This window comes from Juglans regia, chromosome 7, assembly GCF_001411555.2.
Source record: "Juglans regia cultivar Chandler chromosome 7, Walnut 2.0, whole genome shotgun sequence".
Taxonomy (NCBI): domain Eukaryota; kingdom Viridiplantae; phylum Streptophyta; class Magnoliopsida; order Fagales; family Juglandaceae; genus Juglans; species Juglans regia.
Window position 1 is genome coordinate 51,879,821 of NC_049907.1, and position 16,657 is coordinate 51,896,477.

Genomic DNA, 16,657 nt, shown 5'->3' on the forward strand with positions numbered 1-16,657 from the left:
TCCAACGTCCTTTTTGATCCCCTTTCACATTATAATTAAGCCAATATTTTATTTTAATTTTTTAGTTATACTGCAACGGGTACTTCATGGTCTCATCTCAGGGCCACCCCACCTTTGTGCCCAAACAGTACTCTCAAACGCAATGGACGAGACTACTAGCAATTGGGCCCAACGAAGTTGGGGTCTCTTCTCTCAACTTAAGCATTGGAATTAGATTAATTAATATAAGCTCGATCAGGTTGAAGTACTATATATATATATATATATCATGGCCATATATTATATTAAAAAATTCTTTTCATAAGATTCACTATCATATATCATACATCTTATGAAAATATCCATTCATCCTGTGAAAAAAAAAAAGTATAAAATCTGAAAGTAAATAATGAATAATGTACAGCATTCATTTATAATATTACAGTGTCTAGCTAGGTAGCTAGCAAGGGACGTCACAGCTGGGTAATCAGCTTCGTGACTTTGTGAGAGCTTTGCCTACTTATACGAGGACACCTCCTCCGCTACCCTAAGCAGTTCTTCTCATCTTTCACTAGCAGCTTCCTATAAAGCTTGATGATCTCCTGCTTCGATCCTCAAAGCAAATTAAAGAAGCAAATATATATATATATCTGATCTGATGGAAGCCAAAGGAAGTGCTTACACCCAAGATGGCACTGTTGATCTTCGTGGTCGCCCCGTGCTAGCATCTAAAACTGGGAAATGGAGAGCTTGTGCTTTCCTTGTTGGTAATCATCATATCCTTTATATATATATATATATATATATATATATATGCTTCCACCTAGCTCATTAATTTATTAATTGAATGTCAAAAACTTCATATTTTGTAACATTTGATGATCAGTAGTACTACTTCACAATAATTAGTTGCTAGGTCGATATTTGAAATTAATTGGTTTCAAGTTCGTTCGTTGTTTAGAAAGGAATTAGCTTATATATGGTCTTGTAGAATAAGATTGCGGCCGGCCGGCAGGCACAAAAATATTTAACTATTTAAGACCTACAAATCATGTACGTACGTACGCTTGTTTCCTTCGTAAGAAAACGTTCGATCGCTAGCTACCATTCGCAAGCATTTTCTTTTTGGTCCTTAGGCGTACGTAAACTTCGGGTGGAATGCGCGCAAAGAGACCAGCTTTAATTAATTAAGAGGATTCCAGCAAAAATTAACTTCATTAATTGTTTGATCATAATTAAGTTTCTTGCAGTAGTTATAATATAATTTATTGTATAAATTGCATGTACATTTCTTATACTATTAATTACTTAATATTGTACGTACGTACGCGTAGATAGCAGCCTCCAGGTATTTATATAATAATTAATATTGCTCCGTGTAATTAATTAATAATTTGTTGAATGTTTCAGGTTATGAAGCATTTGAGAGGATGGCCTTTTACGGAGTAGCGTCCAACTTAGTAAATTACTTGACAACCCAACTTCATCAAGACACAATCTCGTCAGTAAGGGATGTGAATAACTGGTCAGGATCGGTGTGGATTACACCAATTCTTGGAGCTTACATAGCAGATACTTACATGGGTCGCTTCTGGACTTTCACTGTCTCATTGCTCGTATACGTCATGGTATATATATATAAATTAATTAATATGCTTCGTCCACTAAGAATATATATATGTTGTGTTTATCAAGCATTAAACATATATAATCTGCATTAAATTAGATTTTTTTTTAATTCCTGGCCATATTTCTGAGCTAGACGATCTCATGAATCTTCTAGCTGGCTAGCTATATATATATGATAATTAAGGAGTATTACATTCACTATATATCTTTAGCATCCAAGCAAAATGCACCATGCACATGTTTGGACCATATTTTAGATTACCTACTCCCCAACACCAATGAGCTTTTTTATTTTTGCTCGTACGTAGGACCATCCAATTAACGCTATATATATAGTTTTGATTTATTCATATAATTACTAGGTTTACAGGGGAAAATATATATTTATCCCATCAATTTACACTAAGCTGTATTGGTCATAATTATTTAGTTTAAACGCTTCATTAATAGATTATCAAAGATGGAATTAATGCAACTGATGACTGCTTGCAAGGAACCTAAATTTTATCTCCATCAGCGGAATAAGGCCCCAAAAAACAATCGGTAGTACTACTCATGAATTAGTACTGATAGGAACAAAATGTCATGCTACTTATAACAGAAGATTGGCAGTACTTCGGTGCGATTTCCCGTATCCATTAACATAGCAGGATTTTTAAGCCTTGTAACTTCCACGTGCCCACGATGAACAACGTACGCTGTCTCGTTCCTCGTTGTAGTAAGCTAATTACACTCTCGATCATGTGGTGTCTCAACAGGGAATGGTGCTTCTGACAGCAGTAGTTTCACTCAAAAGCTTGAAGCCATCATGTACAAATGAATTCTGCAACAAGGCTACAGCTTCACAAATTTCCTTCTTCTACTTATCTCTCTACATTATCGCAATCGGGGCAGGTGGAACAAAGCCCACCATATCAACCTTTGGCGCAGACCAGTTTGATGATTTCAACCCCCACGAGAAAGAGCTTAAGGTTTCATTCTTCAATTGGTGGATGTTCAGCTCTTTCTTAGGGGCTTTACTTGCCACTCTTGGCCTTGTTTACATTCAAGATAATTTGGGATGGGGATTAGGCTATGGTATCCCTACAGTTGCACTTCTGCTATCTGTATTTATTTTCTATTCAGGGACACCAATCTACAGGCACAAAGTTAGGAAGTCTAAGAACCCTGCAACGGACTTGATTCGAGTCCCCATTGCAGCTTTCAAAAATAGGAAGCTTCAGCTCCCTAACAACCCCTCAGAGCTTCACGAGTTTGAGCTGCAGCATTACACCAGCAGCGGGAAGAGGCAGGTCCAACACACCCCCATTTTCAGGTGAGCTCTCTAAAACCCATATTACTAACTAGTATTTTAATTTCTTTTAACCACGGTTGTGGTGATCATAATCTAACAGTAACCCCGAATTCCTTACGAATTTTTCCTCATTCAGTTTTAGTTTTTTAGACTATATATATATATATATAACGCAGCTTGCTTATCAGTTACTTTGTGTAAATATATATATATATATATATATATACATGGAGCGTCATTACTTCTCTAAAACACTAGGCCTCGTTTATTTTCGGAGATGAAATGAGATGAGATTAAAGTTAAAAAATTGAATAAAATATTGTTAGAGTATATTTTTTAATATTATTTTTGTTTTAAGATTTGAAAAAATTAAATTGTTTATTTTATTTTATATTAAAAATTATAATAATGAGAAGAGATAAAATGAAATAAGATGAAATGAGATATTTTTTCTAAACGAACGAGGCCTTAACTATATAAGAACACTCAACGTGACTTCTCTAACACAACTAAGAACACTTATATCCGCCCATCTTCCACAGCCCCCCCCCCCCCCTCCCAAAAAAAAAAAAAGAATGAGTGGACCTCCCATTTATCGTACATAACTAGGAAATCTACTATTTCAAAGAAAAGGGTGGTGTCATATGAGCACGTTGCTGGCCATTCGTTTCGAAAACTCTCCCCACATGCACTGTTCACACTGCTTCTTCTGCACGTCTTGAATGAATTATATGTATGGTCACAATCTTTCAGTCAAGTTGTTTCTGATAGAGGATCTCATCGTGGGATGGCAGCGCTTAAGTGCGTATCCCTAATGGTGGGCACCTCCACAACTCTTAATAGCATTTGTTTTTTTTTTTTTTTTTTGGACCAAAAAAAAAAAGATATTATGTTGAACGCAGTAAAGCACGTGATGGACTAATTACCACTATTCCCCAGGTTTTTGGACAAGGCCGCAATAATAAAAGATGCCAGCGAGGACGTCTCAAGGCCACCATGCACAGTGACTCAGGTAGAAGGAGCCAAGCTCGTATTGGGGATGATCCTGATATGGGTAGTGACACTAGTTCCCAACACGATTTGGGCACAAATCAACACTCTTTTTGTCAAGCAAGGAACCACCTTGGACCGAAGCCTAAGCCCCACCTTCAAGATTCCAGCTGCCTCCCTAGGGAGCTTCGTAACTCTCTCCATGCTCCTTTCTGTGCCCATGTACGACCGTTACTTTGTGCCATTCATGCGTCGAAGAACTGGAAATTCTAGGGGAATCACACTGCTTCAAAGGCTTGGTATTGGATTCGTCATCCAAGTTATAGCCACTGCAGCTGCTTATGTTGTGGAAGTTCGGCGGATGCATGTCATAAGAGAGAACCATATAGTAGGTGCGAAGGAAATTGTCCCCATGAGCATATTTTGGCTACTGCCCCAATATGTTCTGCTAGGCATCGCCGATGTGTTCAATGCAATTGGATTGCTAGAATTCTTCTATGATCAGTCTCCAGAAGACATGCAAAGCCTTGGGACAACGTTCTTCACAAGTGGGGTTGGTGTTGGCAACTTCATGAACAGCTTTCTAGTGACAATGGTGGACAAAGTCACAAGAAGGGATGGAGGGAAGAGTTGGATAGGTAATAATCTGAATGAGAGTCACTTGGATTACTACTATGGCTTCCTTCTGGTCATATCCACACTCAATTTAGTAGCGTTTTTGTGGGCGTCAAGTAAGTATATTTACAAGAAGGAAGTCACAGAAGCGAAGGAGGTCGTTTATCATCATCAAACGGAGGGCAAAGTAGTCATAGATAGGTCTCCTCTGGGGTTACAAGTATGAATATATAATATAATATATAGGGATGGATGGATGGATGCATGCATGTGTGATCATCACCTGCATGGTGCTGATCTTGCTAGCTAGCATGTAACGTTGCTTAATTCGATGATCGATCGGTAAGGCAGCGCGCTATAATTCAATATTTTGCCACCTGCTGGACCCTTATTAAATAAACGGTTTGTGCGGTTTTCAATTACTTTTAATATATCGTTATTTTTAGCTAAAGTAACATTAATATACACCTATATAACTCTTTTATATTTTTTATAATTTATTTTTAAAAAATTAATCAATAAATTAAATCAAGTCATTCCACTAGGCCTGTTCATTTGGGTCGGAGTTTTTCCCGACCCAGCCCAGAACCCGAATAACCAAATCATCTGGGTACATCCGGTCTAGATATCAGGTTTTAAACCCAAAATCCAATTTTTTTTTCTTCATGTTTTGATGTTTTTTATTTCATTTATTTATAAATTATATTTTTGAAATAGCCTTTGAATTTTTTTTGGAAGGCAAACGAATGGGGCGTTTGATTATCATGTGCACCCAGATTGTTTTAAACGAATGGGATTATGGGAGGCTTGATGCCAATCAGAATAAGAAGTCAAATAGAGATGTTTAATTGGTTTTGCTGAAGAGTCCAAAACCAACCCAAATGATTCCTACCACGACACTATAAGAATGCAGCGCATGACGGTTTATTATTTACATGCATCATCACTAATTGAATTTTTGTTAAAAAAAAAAAAAAAAAGTAAAGTCACGAACCCAGATTTTTAAGTTTCAAAACTTCGGATTCATTTGGGTTCCAGCCCGTTTTATAATTGGGCTAATCCGGGCCAAATTTTAGCTTGAATTTAAAATTTGGGTTTTAGTCCAGATATATCTAGATAAACAGTGTTACATTCCACTTAAAATTAAATTTTAATATTACAAAACTGTCATCCGTTCATATAGAATTGTAAAATAATTGTAAGATTATATTTTCCTTCTAGCTAATTAATATATATCACTGACAAGTTTTTATATGTATTAATGCATGGAGGGTTTTCCTTAGAAGAAAAGATAGATATTAATGCATGTAATTGAGAGATGGATAGGCCGTATGAAGTATCATGTACGTGTCTAGCTGCTATATCTAATCTACTTCTAGATATGATATATCTAGTACTTGATCTAATTAATTAGGTTTTGACGACAAATCAAATATTTTTATTATATATTATAGAGTTACCATGATTTCTATATGTTAAAAGAATTGGTCATGATACCATACTATTTAACCAATCCATGCGTGCATTATCCACCGGCTCCAATCCATGAATTGGTCATGGATCATTTGAATGCTTTTAAAGATGCCTAATTAAAATAGAGGAATAATATTTGTAATTATTAGTATATAAGTGTCGTACAGTTGTTTTAAAAGAAATAAATAAATATGATATTTATATAAAAATAAATTAATTTTTTAATAATAAATTTTATATTTTTTTAAAATAATTATATAATATTTATATATTTCACGATTATACGGAATATTATTCTAACTATTAGCTGCAGCTCAATATATATATATATATATTTATATAGATTTGGTTTGTGAGCGTATTATTGGCCCACGTATTGAAATTTTACATGGCATTAACATGGGACCGGACGGCCTGACTTGGGGCCCCACGCATGAAAAATATCCCAATATGTCATAATTGCTAGTTGCTACCAGGCATCTTTCAAAAATCAACAAGTACTACACAGTACTAAAATAAAAGTTAGTTGAAATATAAAGTTTAGATCTAACCATAACAACTGGGCATCTATTAATTATAAGCACAGTCCAAATTAACTTGAATTATCGATCAACGAAAGCAACTAATTAGGACATAAGGTTATAATTAGGGCTTAAGAAAAATTGAGAAATCGGTAAGCTGAACCGAATTGATGTTTTCGATCCGGTTTCAATTTAACAAAATTGGTTGAAAATCAATCTCGTTCTGATTTTGATCTTTAAAACACCAGTTTGAACCGAACCGAATCGATACATATATATATAATTTTTTTAATTTTTTATATAATTTTTTATATTATAGAAAATAATAATTATTATTTGATAGTTAATAATTACTAAATTTTGCATAAGGGGCTTTTCCCTCTCTGTTTTAGCATGCTCAAGAATGGCAATTAAGGGAGTAAGAAACCAAGATCCAGCCCAGAACGAATAGAATCTTCGACCCGGCTCACGGGTAGGCCCCCTAGACGCAACCTTCTTGAGGGAGCGTACTGCAGAGGAGTGAGACTTGTCGTCCTGGAGACCCATTGAACAGTATTCAGCTCATTGAATACATGTCCGCTTAACGGACAGGAAGTAAGAAGGACCTTCGATCATTTGACAATTAGATATCGACGGACCACCAATTATGCCAGCAAGGTAAGACAAATCGAAGAATCACGCTGTATTAATGGCACCACTATCCGAGCAACACGTCACATCAATGACGTAGTCGCAGAGGCACACTGCATTAAAGAACTTTGATAGAATGAACAATAAAAGGATACGAACTCTATGGGAGAGACACGATTTGTTCCCCCCAGACTCTCAGTATAAATAGCAACTCTCAGGTACGAGAAACGACTCTTTAATCTCTAGACTCTTTCATTATTTACAAACTTCCAAAATACGATACTAACTTTGACATCGGAGACTCCCCGATCTCAAGGCCACCCTCTTCTAGTTGCCTCCTTCTCTCTTTTCACAGATCCAATTCTACACACTTGAATTATTAGAACCTGACTCATAAGTATACGAAACACGACTTAGAATTTTGAGTTTACTAATAGTTAATATATAGTTTATTAAAATTAATGTTAACGCCAAACTATTAGTCCACGGGCCAGAAATTGGAATTAGAAAATTTTCATTACTGCTAGCTAGTATTTTCAGTTATTCATGCAGATTTTTCTTCCTTTCTTTCTTCTAATGATCTGTGCATAAAACATGATCCCTTTACTATTCAGTATTAATATGCCAACGTTATTAGGTAATTATTAGTACTGTGCTTGCACAAAGTTAAACAAGTAGATGAAATTGATAACGGTAAATAGGTAAAATAGGATCGGACTAGATCGAAATAAGAAAAATTAACAGTTTCGGTTTTGATAATGAATTGGTCCGTATCGATTTTCAAGTTTTTATAATAGGTGGGTACCGATTCGATTTTAAAAAATGTTCAAAATTAGACTAAACCGAATTAGTTTCATCCTTAATTATAACAAATATTACAACTGATTCAAAGACTAAAAAAACAATTATCATAAATGAGGTAGAAAGAAGAGAGAAGTTGATTAGGAATGTAAAAAAAAAAAATCAGTTGAACCAGACTGAACCAGTGGGTTCACTCCAGTTTGTAACCGATCTAATGCAGTACTAGTTCTTAAAAACCAAAATCGGTCCTAAACTGTAACATTCCGTATTTTAGTGTATTTTTAATAGAATGATTATTTTTATTAATTTAAAAAACAGATTCTCTTGTTTTAAATTTGTCGGATTTTTAGTGGGTTTATTTTTATGATTTTTAATTTGTGAAAATTAATTTGATATGTTTCCTTAATATTAATTATTGTTATGCATTTAAATTTTTCTTCATTTTTTTAAAATTAATTTATTGTTAGATTTAATTATTTTATTTTCATTTTATCATTACGTTTAAATTATTTTATTTAACTTGTTGTTTTGAAATTATTTTCATTGGATCATTTTGTGACCCAAGATGTGAGGATTGGACCTCATTTCTTTCCCTCACTTTTCTTTTTCCCCTTTTTCTTTCTTCTTTTCTTTCTTCCCATTTCTTTTCCCTTGCTCTTCCCGCGTGCGACGTCCCTCTCTCCCTCTTCCCCGTGCGTTTTCTTCTTCTCCACCCAGCCAACGCCGCGCACCGCCATGTGTCTCACTGCCCCTCTCTTTCCCTTCCCCACCGGCCGGCGACCACCACCCTTAAATCTCAACCTCTCTCGCGCCGTCGTTTTTCCCCACGCTCAACGCGAAGCCGCGACACTTCTTGTGTTCGCGCGCCGCTGTCGTACCACCTTCGGCCACCATTTCTTCACCACTTCATCATCGACCTACTAGCAACCTAATGCACTCATCCTCAGCCTCAATCTGCCATCGGTGAAACACATTCATCAACATTTTCGATTTGGACATTTTAATCTTCAATCACCCTCTACACCGCCACACACGGCCAACCACCACTACCATTGGCTTCACTGACATCTCTAAGCTCTTCCCTATCAATCTCGGGTCTTGGTTTGTCCCCGTTCAAAAGTGGGTTTTTAAGACCCACGGCCACAGTGCATTTTTGCACTGTTCTGTAGCTGTGTTGCCACTTCTTGCAGCTCTGTGATCCTTCGAAAATTATAATAAAGCGATGTAAGTATTTTTCCAAATAACTTTCATGATTTAAATGTATTTTTGTACTAACACATTTTACTGTGAATTGTTTGGTTGTGCCGCATTGAGTTCGAGGAGTAAGGGAGTCAGTTGGATTGGATGATAGAGTTGTTTGTGTGATTGGTTTATGCTGTAAGATTTGTTGGCTGTTTCGGGTTTAAATATTGATATTTTGAGTTTGACGTTGGTTATTGTGGATATTGATGATTTTAGAAAGTGACGATATATTTTGGGATTATGAGGGTTTTAAGTTTTGAGAAATTAAAATAAGTTATTTTATAAATTTAGACTTAAATGTCGAAATACGTGATTGATTGGAAACTTACAGAAATTACGTTATTATTTTTATAGGTGACGATTTATAGTCGACTCAACATTTTGAGAAAAATTCTGAAAAGTTAAGAAGTCCAGGTAAGCGGAGTTCATATGCTAGACTTTGCATAAAAATAAAATAGACTGAGATCAATTTGAAAAATGTGCATGTTGTGTTACGGAAATAAATGTTAAACGATCTCAGTTATTTGTTCTGTATCGCTCATGAGATTTAATATAAAAATAAAATATTTTCTGGCATGACTGGTGTGAACATGAGCTTATTTTTAGCATTCTGTTTCTAAACTGTGAAAAATGAGCGAATATAAAAATTTGATAAATTTGCATGTGACGTGAAGATGTTCTGAATCTGTTTTGAAAAATGTGAAATGATCTGAATTTCAGTATTCTGTTTTGATATGATTTGGCATCTGAAAAACCTATGGCATGACTTTCTAATTTTGTTCTGACTCTGATTCTGATTCTGTTTTGCTCTGATACGTGGCCCTGTCACGGGATATAATAGTGACCTCTGGCCCTGTCATGGGATACAATAGTGACCTCTAGCCCTACCACGGGATGTAATAGTGGATTCTGTTCTGAGTGCAATCGATTTGATATTCATGGTGATATAAGTTCTGCTTGGCTTTCCGCATAATGCACAATCCTACCATGAGGGTTAAACATGACATTTGTTCTGATATGATATGATAAGATGAAGATATTCAGTCATGTTGTGCCAAATGAGTCTTTGAATATGAAAAATTGTTTTCTGAATATGAAATGTTTGAAATATCGCTCTGGATTTCTGATAATATGTATTTCTGATATGTGCATATTGAAAACTGAAATGTTTTATTTCTGCATTCTGAACTCTGTGAAAATGCTCATGTTTACATACTAACATATGTTCTCTGCTTTCTGAGTTGTTGATAACTCACCCTCCTCTTATCTCCAATATTTTCAGATAATTTTTGGATATTTCAGTTGAAGATTAGGACTATAAAGAATTGAGTGAGATGACTTAAGAATAGAAAGCTTTCGATGAATGTTGGTGATTTTTGATGATTATATTGTTGAAATGTGAGTTTAAGTGACATGTAGAAAAGTTGGTAATTTTTAGGGTTACTGTAGTGATGATTTGATATACAAGTATGTGTGGTTAATTAAATTTGAAGTGTTTACGTTGGACTTGAAGCTTTTGAAAGAGTATTAGCAATGTTGGAATTGATTATCAGGTAATTTGAATTAATTCTCTAGACCCTCAGGGATGGAGCGTTACATAAACTTGTGCAGTACCGGTTTTCATGTTTTGAAAACCGGTTTAAACCGAACTGAACCGATATATATATATTTATAATTTTTATATTATATTATATATATTATATACTAAATTGCTAATTAATATAATATAAAATTCTAATCTTATTATTATTCAAGTATATTAATCTTATAACATAAAATTAATTTTATAATTTTTAATACAACATTTGATATATAACATATAAATTTTAATATTAAACATAGACATTAATATTAAGTTATTAATATAAACTTACTTTTGATATATTATATATATAAATATATATTTCAATGATAAATACATTTTCACACGTTTAGTCATATATACTGATCATATAAAAGGTCTATAACTTATATAGACGGTAGTTAAATTTAATATTATGCTAGTATTTGTTAATTATTGTAAAATAATGTATTTATATTATAATATAAATAAACTAATAGTTTAATATATGTAAATATCATATTATTACTACATAAATAATCAGTAAAATCGAAAAAACCGAATCGAACTAGACCGAAATAAAGAAAATTAGAAATTTCAATGTCGGTAGTGAATAAGTCCTATTTTAGTTTTTAAATTTTTAAAATCAGTATATATCGATTTGATTTTAAAAATTATATAAAACTAAATTGAACTGTACGAGTTACACACCTAAAACTGATGCATGTCATGCCAGTTGCGAAGAAAGTAGTAAACAATATTTAATGTGGTCATGTATACGTGTTGAAGATTGCAATTGAATGTGCTTTGCCCTTTGTGAACGCATTAAAAGAAGTCAGATTTGAATTTATAAATTATATCCATGTAAGTTTTTAACTACTTATCAGCTTAATTAGTTCAAATGCAAATTACTTGTTCGATGCCAATTAATATTGGCGTGACCCGGCCGGCCCGGCCCTTAAAAATTATATATGCAAGAACAATACCAGTCTTGGGCTCCCGTTGAGATTTTTCTTTTAATTTTTTACTTCATGATTAATAAAATATTTTTTAATAATATTATAAAAAAAATTTATTTTTTAAATATATTAAAAAATATATGTAAAAAAATACATAAAATATACTAATGAAAGCTCTCAGCAGTAGCTAGTGTAAGAAAAGGTTTTGGATACTACTACCGCATTAATTAGTTTGGTAGTTTGGTAAAGACTTGGAACTTCCACCGGTACCGGCTAAGGAGAGGTTTTTGGAAAATAAGGAAAAAGCTGAAGGTAGTCCATTTTGTGCATCCCTTGGGCACGAAATCCACGTGTCTGTCAACTTTTTAAATAAAACGGTGCGCAGCATGGAATGAAACGGAAATCCCTCAGACGTCTTTCCAGCTTCTCTTATCTTCGTAGCTGATCGTGCACATGAACTGAGAACAATTTCTCTTCGCAGCTCCTCTTCAAAATGGTGCGTACTCAGGTGTTCTTTTCCCTTCTCTTCGCTAAAGATAAAAACAGAAAATCCATAATGTTTTTTCTGGGTAATAAAGAAAGCACCCCAGCATATCTTTTCTGTATTGTGAGATGATTTGAGTTTTTTAAATGCTGTTGGCAAAAAAAGATGTCTTCTTTGTGGAATATCTTTTGAATTCGACCCTAATATCTTTTGAAAATAGGAGAATGTAAGGGAAAAAGAAGGGGGCAACAATAAAAGAAAATAAATAGACAATTTAAAAGAGAAATAGAAACAAGTTAATAATCCATTCATTAATAATTTCACCCTTTCTTGTTCTTTGTCTGTGAGCAAAAGGTGAATGCATAATTACCTAAAATCTTTATCCAAAAAAAAAAAAAAACAGTCATACACGAAACTAAAATTATTAGAATCGATCAAATACTGATTAAGTAGCTAAAGTAGAAAATTTGCAACCTGCCAAAGTAGAAAAATGAAAAAAATTGGAATTGTGGCCCTGTAAGAAGTTAATAACTTTAAAACCTCAGGAATCACATGGCAAGGGACCATAAAAGAGAAAAAGTCAGATTCACCAAGATTCTAATCTCTCTCTCAGTCAATCTACCAACCAACCATGGTAGTTCGCATCTTCCCAACTCATAAGTGGAAAAAAAGAAAAAAAAAGACCCCTTCTCTTATCGTTAAAGAGTGGATGCAGGAGAGAGGCAGACTACGGCTATTCAAGGTTGATATTTTGGTTTCGTAACACTGTATTTTAGCAATGAAGGAGCAAAAAATCATTATTAGGGGTGAGAGAGACGTGCCGTGGCGGAGATGTGCCATAAAATCGTCGGAACAAGATGCTCAGAACTTGATCATCAGAACAAGCTGGTTTCTGAGCGGAAAAGCAAACTTCAGTCCCAGACGTCTTCTCCCTCAACTTACATTTTATCTAATTTTACAAAAATACCCTGCCATGTCAGCAGGGGTGCACAAGGTGTGCGCCAACTTGACTGCCTGTAGAAGAACTGTTTTGATAATGGGTTGAAGACGCGTCGATCAGATAAAAATTAAATAAAATATTATTTTTATTTTAAAATTTAAAAATATGAGAATTTAAAAAAATTAAAATAATTAGATGAGTTTAGTTGAGAGACTTTTTATATCCAAATAATCTTTAAATAAATATGAGAAATGATTTGTAAAAGTTTTAAATAAACAACTTTCAAGCAAACTTTTGTTAAAAAGTAAATCTCACTTTAAAAAAATATAAGAAAATTTTATTAATAGAATCCAATTTTACAAAAAAAAAAAACTTATATAAAATTTATATATTTAAAACTTTCACCAGCCATTAGTCAATAAATATTTTGCATGCAATTCGGTGAGGTTGTGTTTGGATGTTGAAGTGAGTTGAGTTGAGTTGAGTTGAGATGACAAAATATTATTAGAATATTATTTTTTAATATTATTATTATTTTAGGATTTGAAAAAGTTGAATTGTTTATTATATTTTGTGTTTAAATTTAAAAAAGTTGTAATGATGAGCTGAGATGAGTTGAGAGGAGTTTGGAAACCAAACGAGTGTTGGTACTTTTGTGACGACGATTTTAATTACATCAAATAGGTCATAAATTAAACGAACTCCCTATTTTTTTCCATTGCCAAAAATTAATTAAGTTCACCTCAGGAATAGTGTGTATATATATAAAGAAAAAAAATTCTATTTATAATCCCCACTTAAAGATGGTATATACATGTCTTTTATTAAATAAAAAAAAGATATTTTTATAATTTTAAAAAATTTTAAAGATAAAATTATCTAAATAAAAAAATATCTGCATTCATGCCAAAAGATTCTCTGCGTGTTAGTTTACCTGCCCAAAGATACAGTTCAGCCCATTTATTTGACTTTCTTATTAGACCATCTATATATATATATATATACTCGGTGAAAATAATGTACAAAATACGTTTGACTAATTTAATTTTATGATTATTTTTATGAATTAATATTATTTTTATTAAGAAAAATTTTTTGATTAATAATGTAATACTTTTCCAAAAATAAAAATAAAAAAATTTCTAACATCAAAAATTTGACAATTAATCAAAATTAAGTAGATGATAAATAATGACACTTTTTTTTTTTTTTTTAAGTAGATGAGAATCACAAGATAAATAGTTGTTTTATCTTGGTTTCTCCATGCCATTTATTTACTACAGATTAAAACCAGAATAGTTACAAAATATAATCCTTAAAATTTTTCAGATTATATGTTTCAACATGAAAAGAGTATATGAAATTAAAATTATGCCGTAAAAAATATGATTCTCACAATAATAGCATGTGAGAAGTGGGAAAAAGAAAAGATAAAAAATATTAAAGTGAAGATATAAGTCACTCTTATCTTTACAAGGCCCTCACATCTCTTTCACTTTCTTGCCCATCGCTAAAACACTATAAGCATAACTTTCAAATAATTTACCAATGGAGAAAAAGAAACACTTTTTTCTAAGACATCAAGAAATTGACCATACGGAGGAACTCATTCCATGAGTACGGTTTTATCCCAATGCTAGCTGTTGTTTTCTCCTCCTCCTCTTCCATGGAAGTAAAGCACACCAAAGCTGCAACAACAACCAAACTCATGAGCATAATGTCTTCAAATAATGCAGTAGACTGCAATCTTTTTTAATCATTCGTACTTTCCAGCCGTTGAGTCCGAACAACTAATCTTAGAATCCTCTCAATCTTCACTAGAAAATACAGTATTAGAAACAAACAAACACCACCAAACAACACCAAACAGAATCGAAAAAATAAAATGAAAATCAATGGTGGCGCATGTACCACATTGGAAAGAAGTCGTTTGGCCGGTCAAGACATTGCCGGAGTCGTTGGGCCCTGAGCTGCTGTGCATGGCGTCAATGAAAGATGAATCGCAGTAGTTTGAGAACCCCATGCGTTTCCTTTAAACCGTGCGTCAGCTCAACGTGCCTCTCCAATGGGCTCTCAATCCGGTCGACTGCAAGATTGGAGGGGTGAGGCTTCTCTCGGTGGTGCTCGTGTCGGACAATGGTTACCGGAGAAGCTCGAAACGACTATTCCACTTTATTCGGCCAAAAACCTGGAAAAAAAAAAAAACAAAAACAAAAAAAAACCAAACGAAACTATCGGAGACGAAGGGCGGGCGAGGAGAGAGAGGAAAGGAAGAGGAAGAAGGAGCCGAAGCTTCCCTTCCCCCCAACTGGATTCGAATGAGCGAGTTTCTAAAGAGAGAGGGCCGATCTGGTTTTTAGAGATGGGGAATTCTAGAGCGAGTTTCATTTTTTTTGTAAATAGTAATAATTTAACCCGGATTTAACGGAAAGCTAATGGAAAACAATTAAAATTACTATAACTCTATTAAGACAAGAATTTTCATTTGACAGCCTCTTATATAATATATATATATAAATTAATGATTAATTAGTACATGATTATTATATATATAGGAGGATCCATTTTAATTCTTATATAATATATATATATATATATATATATATGAATTAAAATGGATCCTCCTATATATATAATAATCATGTACTAATTAATCATTAATTATAATTTATGGGTACTGCAATAATCAGCGCGGACCACTAAATAAGTACTGCATGATCATCGAGTGGCAATGTTGTTGCAGCATTGGACTGGGTCAGGACTCAGGTACTTCAACCAATATTGCGTGGTCAAGCACGGAAAAAGAAGAAGTAAAATTAAGGTTCATTTGAAATTTAAATTGAATTGAGTTTAATTTTAAGTTAAATCTATCATTTAAATATTTAACTCTTAAATTATTAAATTCATCTTAATTAAAAAAATTTTTTTACATGTGAAACCTATAATTTTTTTTAACTCAACATGATCTCTTTACACGTAAGATGTATAATCTTTTTTAATTTATTATAAATACATCTAAATTTATTTTAACATTTAAACACATCTAAATTCATATTTGATAGGCTCTACAAAACTTATTTTATCATCTTAATTTATTATTATTCATAAAAAATTCAACTCATCTCCATTCAGCTTAACATCGAAATGGGCTAAAGAAGAAGTTTGACCCGGTAAATTAGTATTCATTTGAACCAAATGCCTTAACTTAATTGGTGAACTGCATCATCATCAAAGATCCCCATCAGTTCATTATACACGTACAGCATCGATCCTTGTTAGTTGGCCTATATATATACATATATCTGATCATCATGCATGTTTTTGTTCCTGATAAAACCTAGCTATTATAAAAGTAGCTAGATCATAGGATCATAAGTCGTAGAAAAAAGAAAGATTAAGGACAGGATAATTAAAGATTATATTGCGAATTATTCAAAGCATGCAATTACCAAATGAATTAGGTACTGATCTTCTTGGTGGCCTTTTTGTGGCACTGATTGAGAAAGGTAGGCATAACGAAAAAGCAGAAGCTGCATGCA

The 16,657-nt window shown here is 33.4% G+C and overlaps 1 protein-coding gene across 1 annotated transcript; it reads left to right on the plus strand.

Annotated features, from left to right (window-relative positions):
• The first annotated feature begins 637 nt into the window (after window positions 1-637).
• On the plus strand, window positions 638-4,808 carry LOC108991785 (protein NRT1/ PTR FAMILY 5.1-like). Its single transcript, XM_018966169.2, has 4 exons — window positions 638-746; window positions 1,390-1,607; window positions 2,367-2,923; window positions 3,842-4,808. Exons 1-4 carry the CDS (start codon window positions 638-640, stop codon window positions 4,731-4,733), a joined length of 1,776 nt encoding a protein of 591 aa, XP_018821714.1. The 3' UTR covers window positions 4,734-4,808.
• The last annotated feature ends 11,849 nt before the right edge of the window (window positions 4,809-16,657 follow it).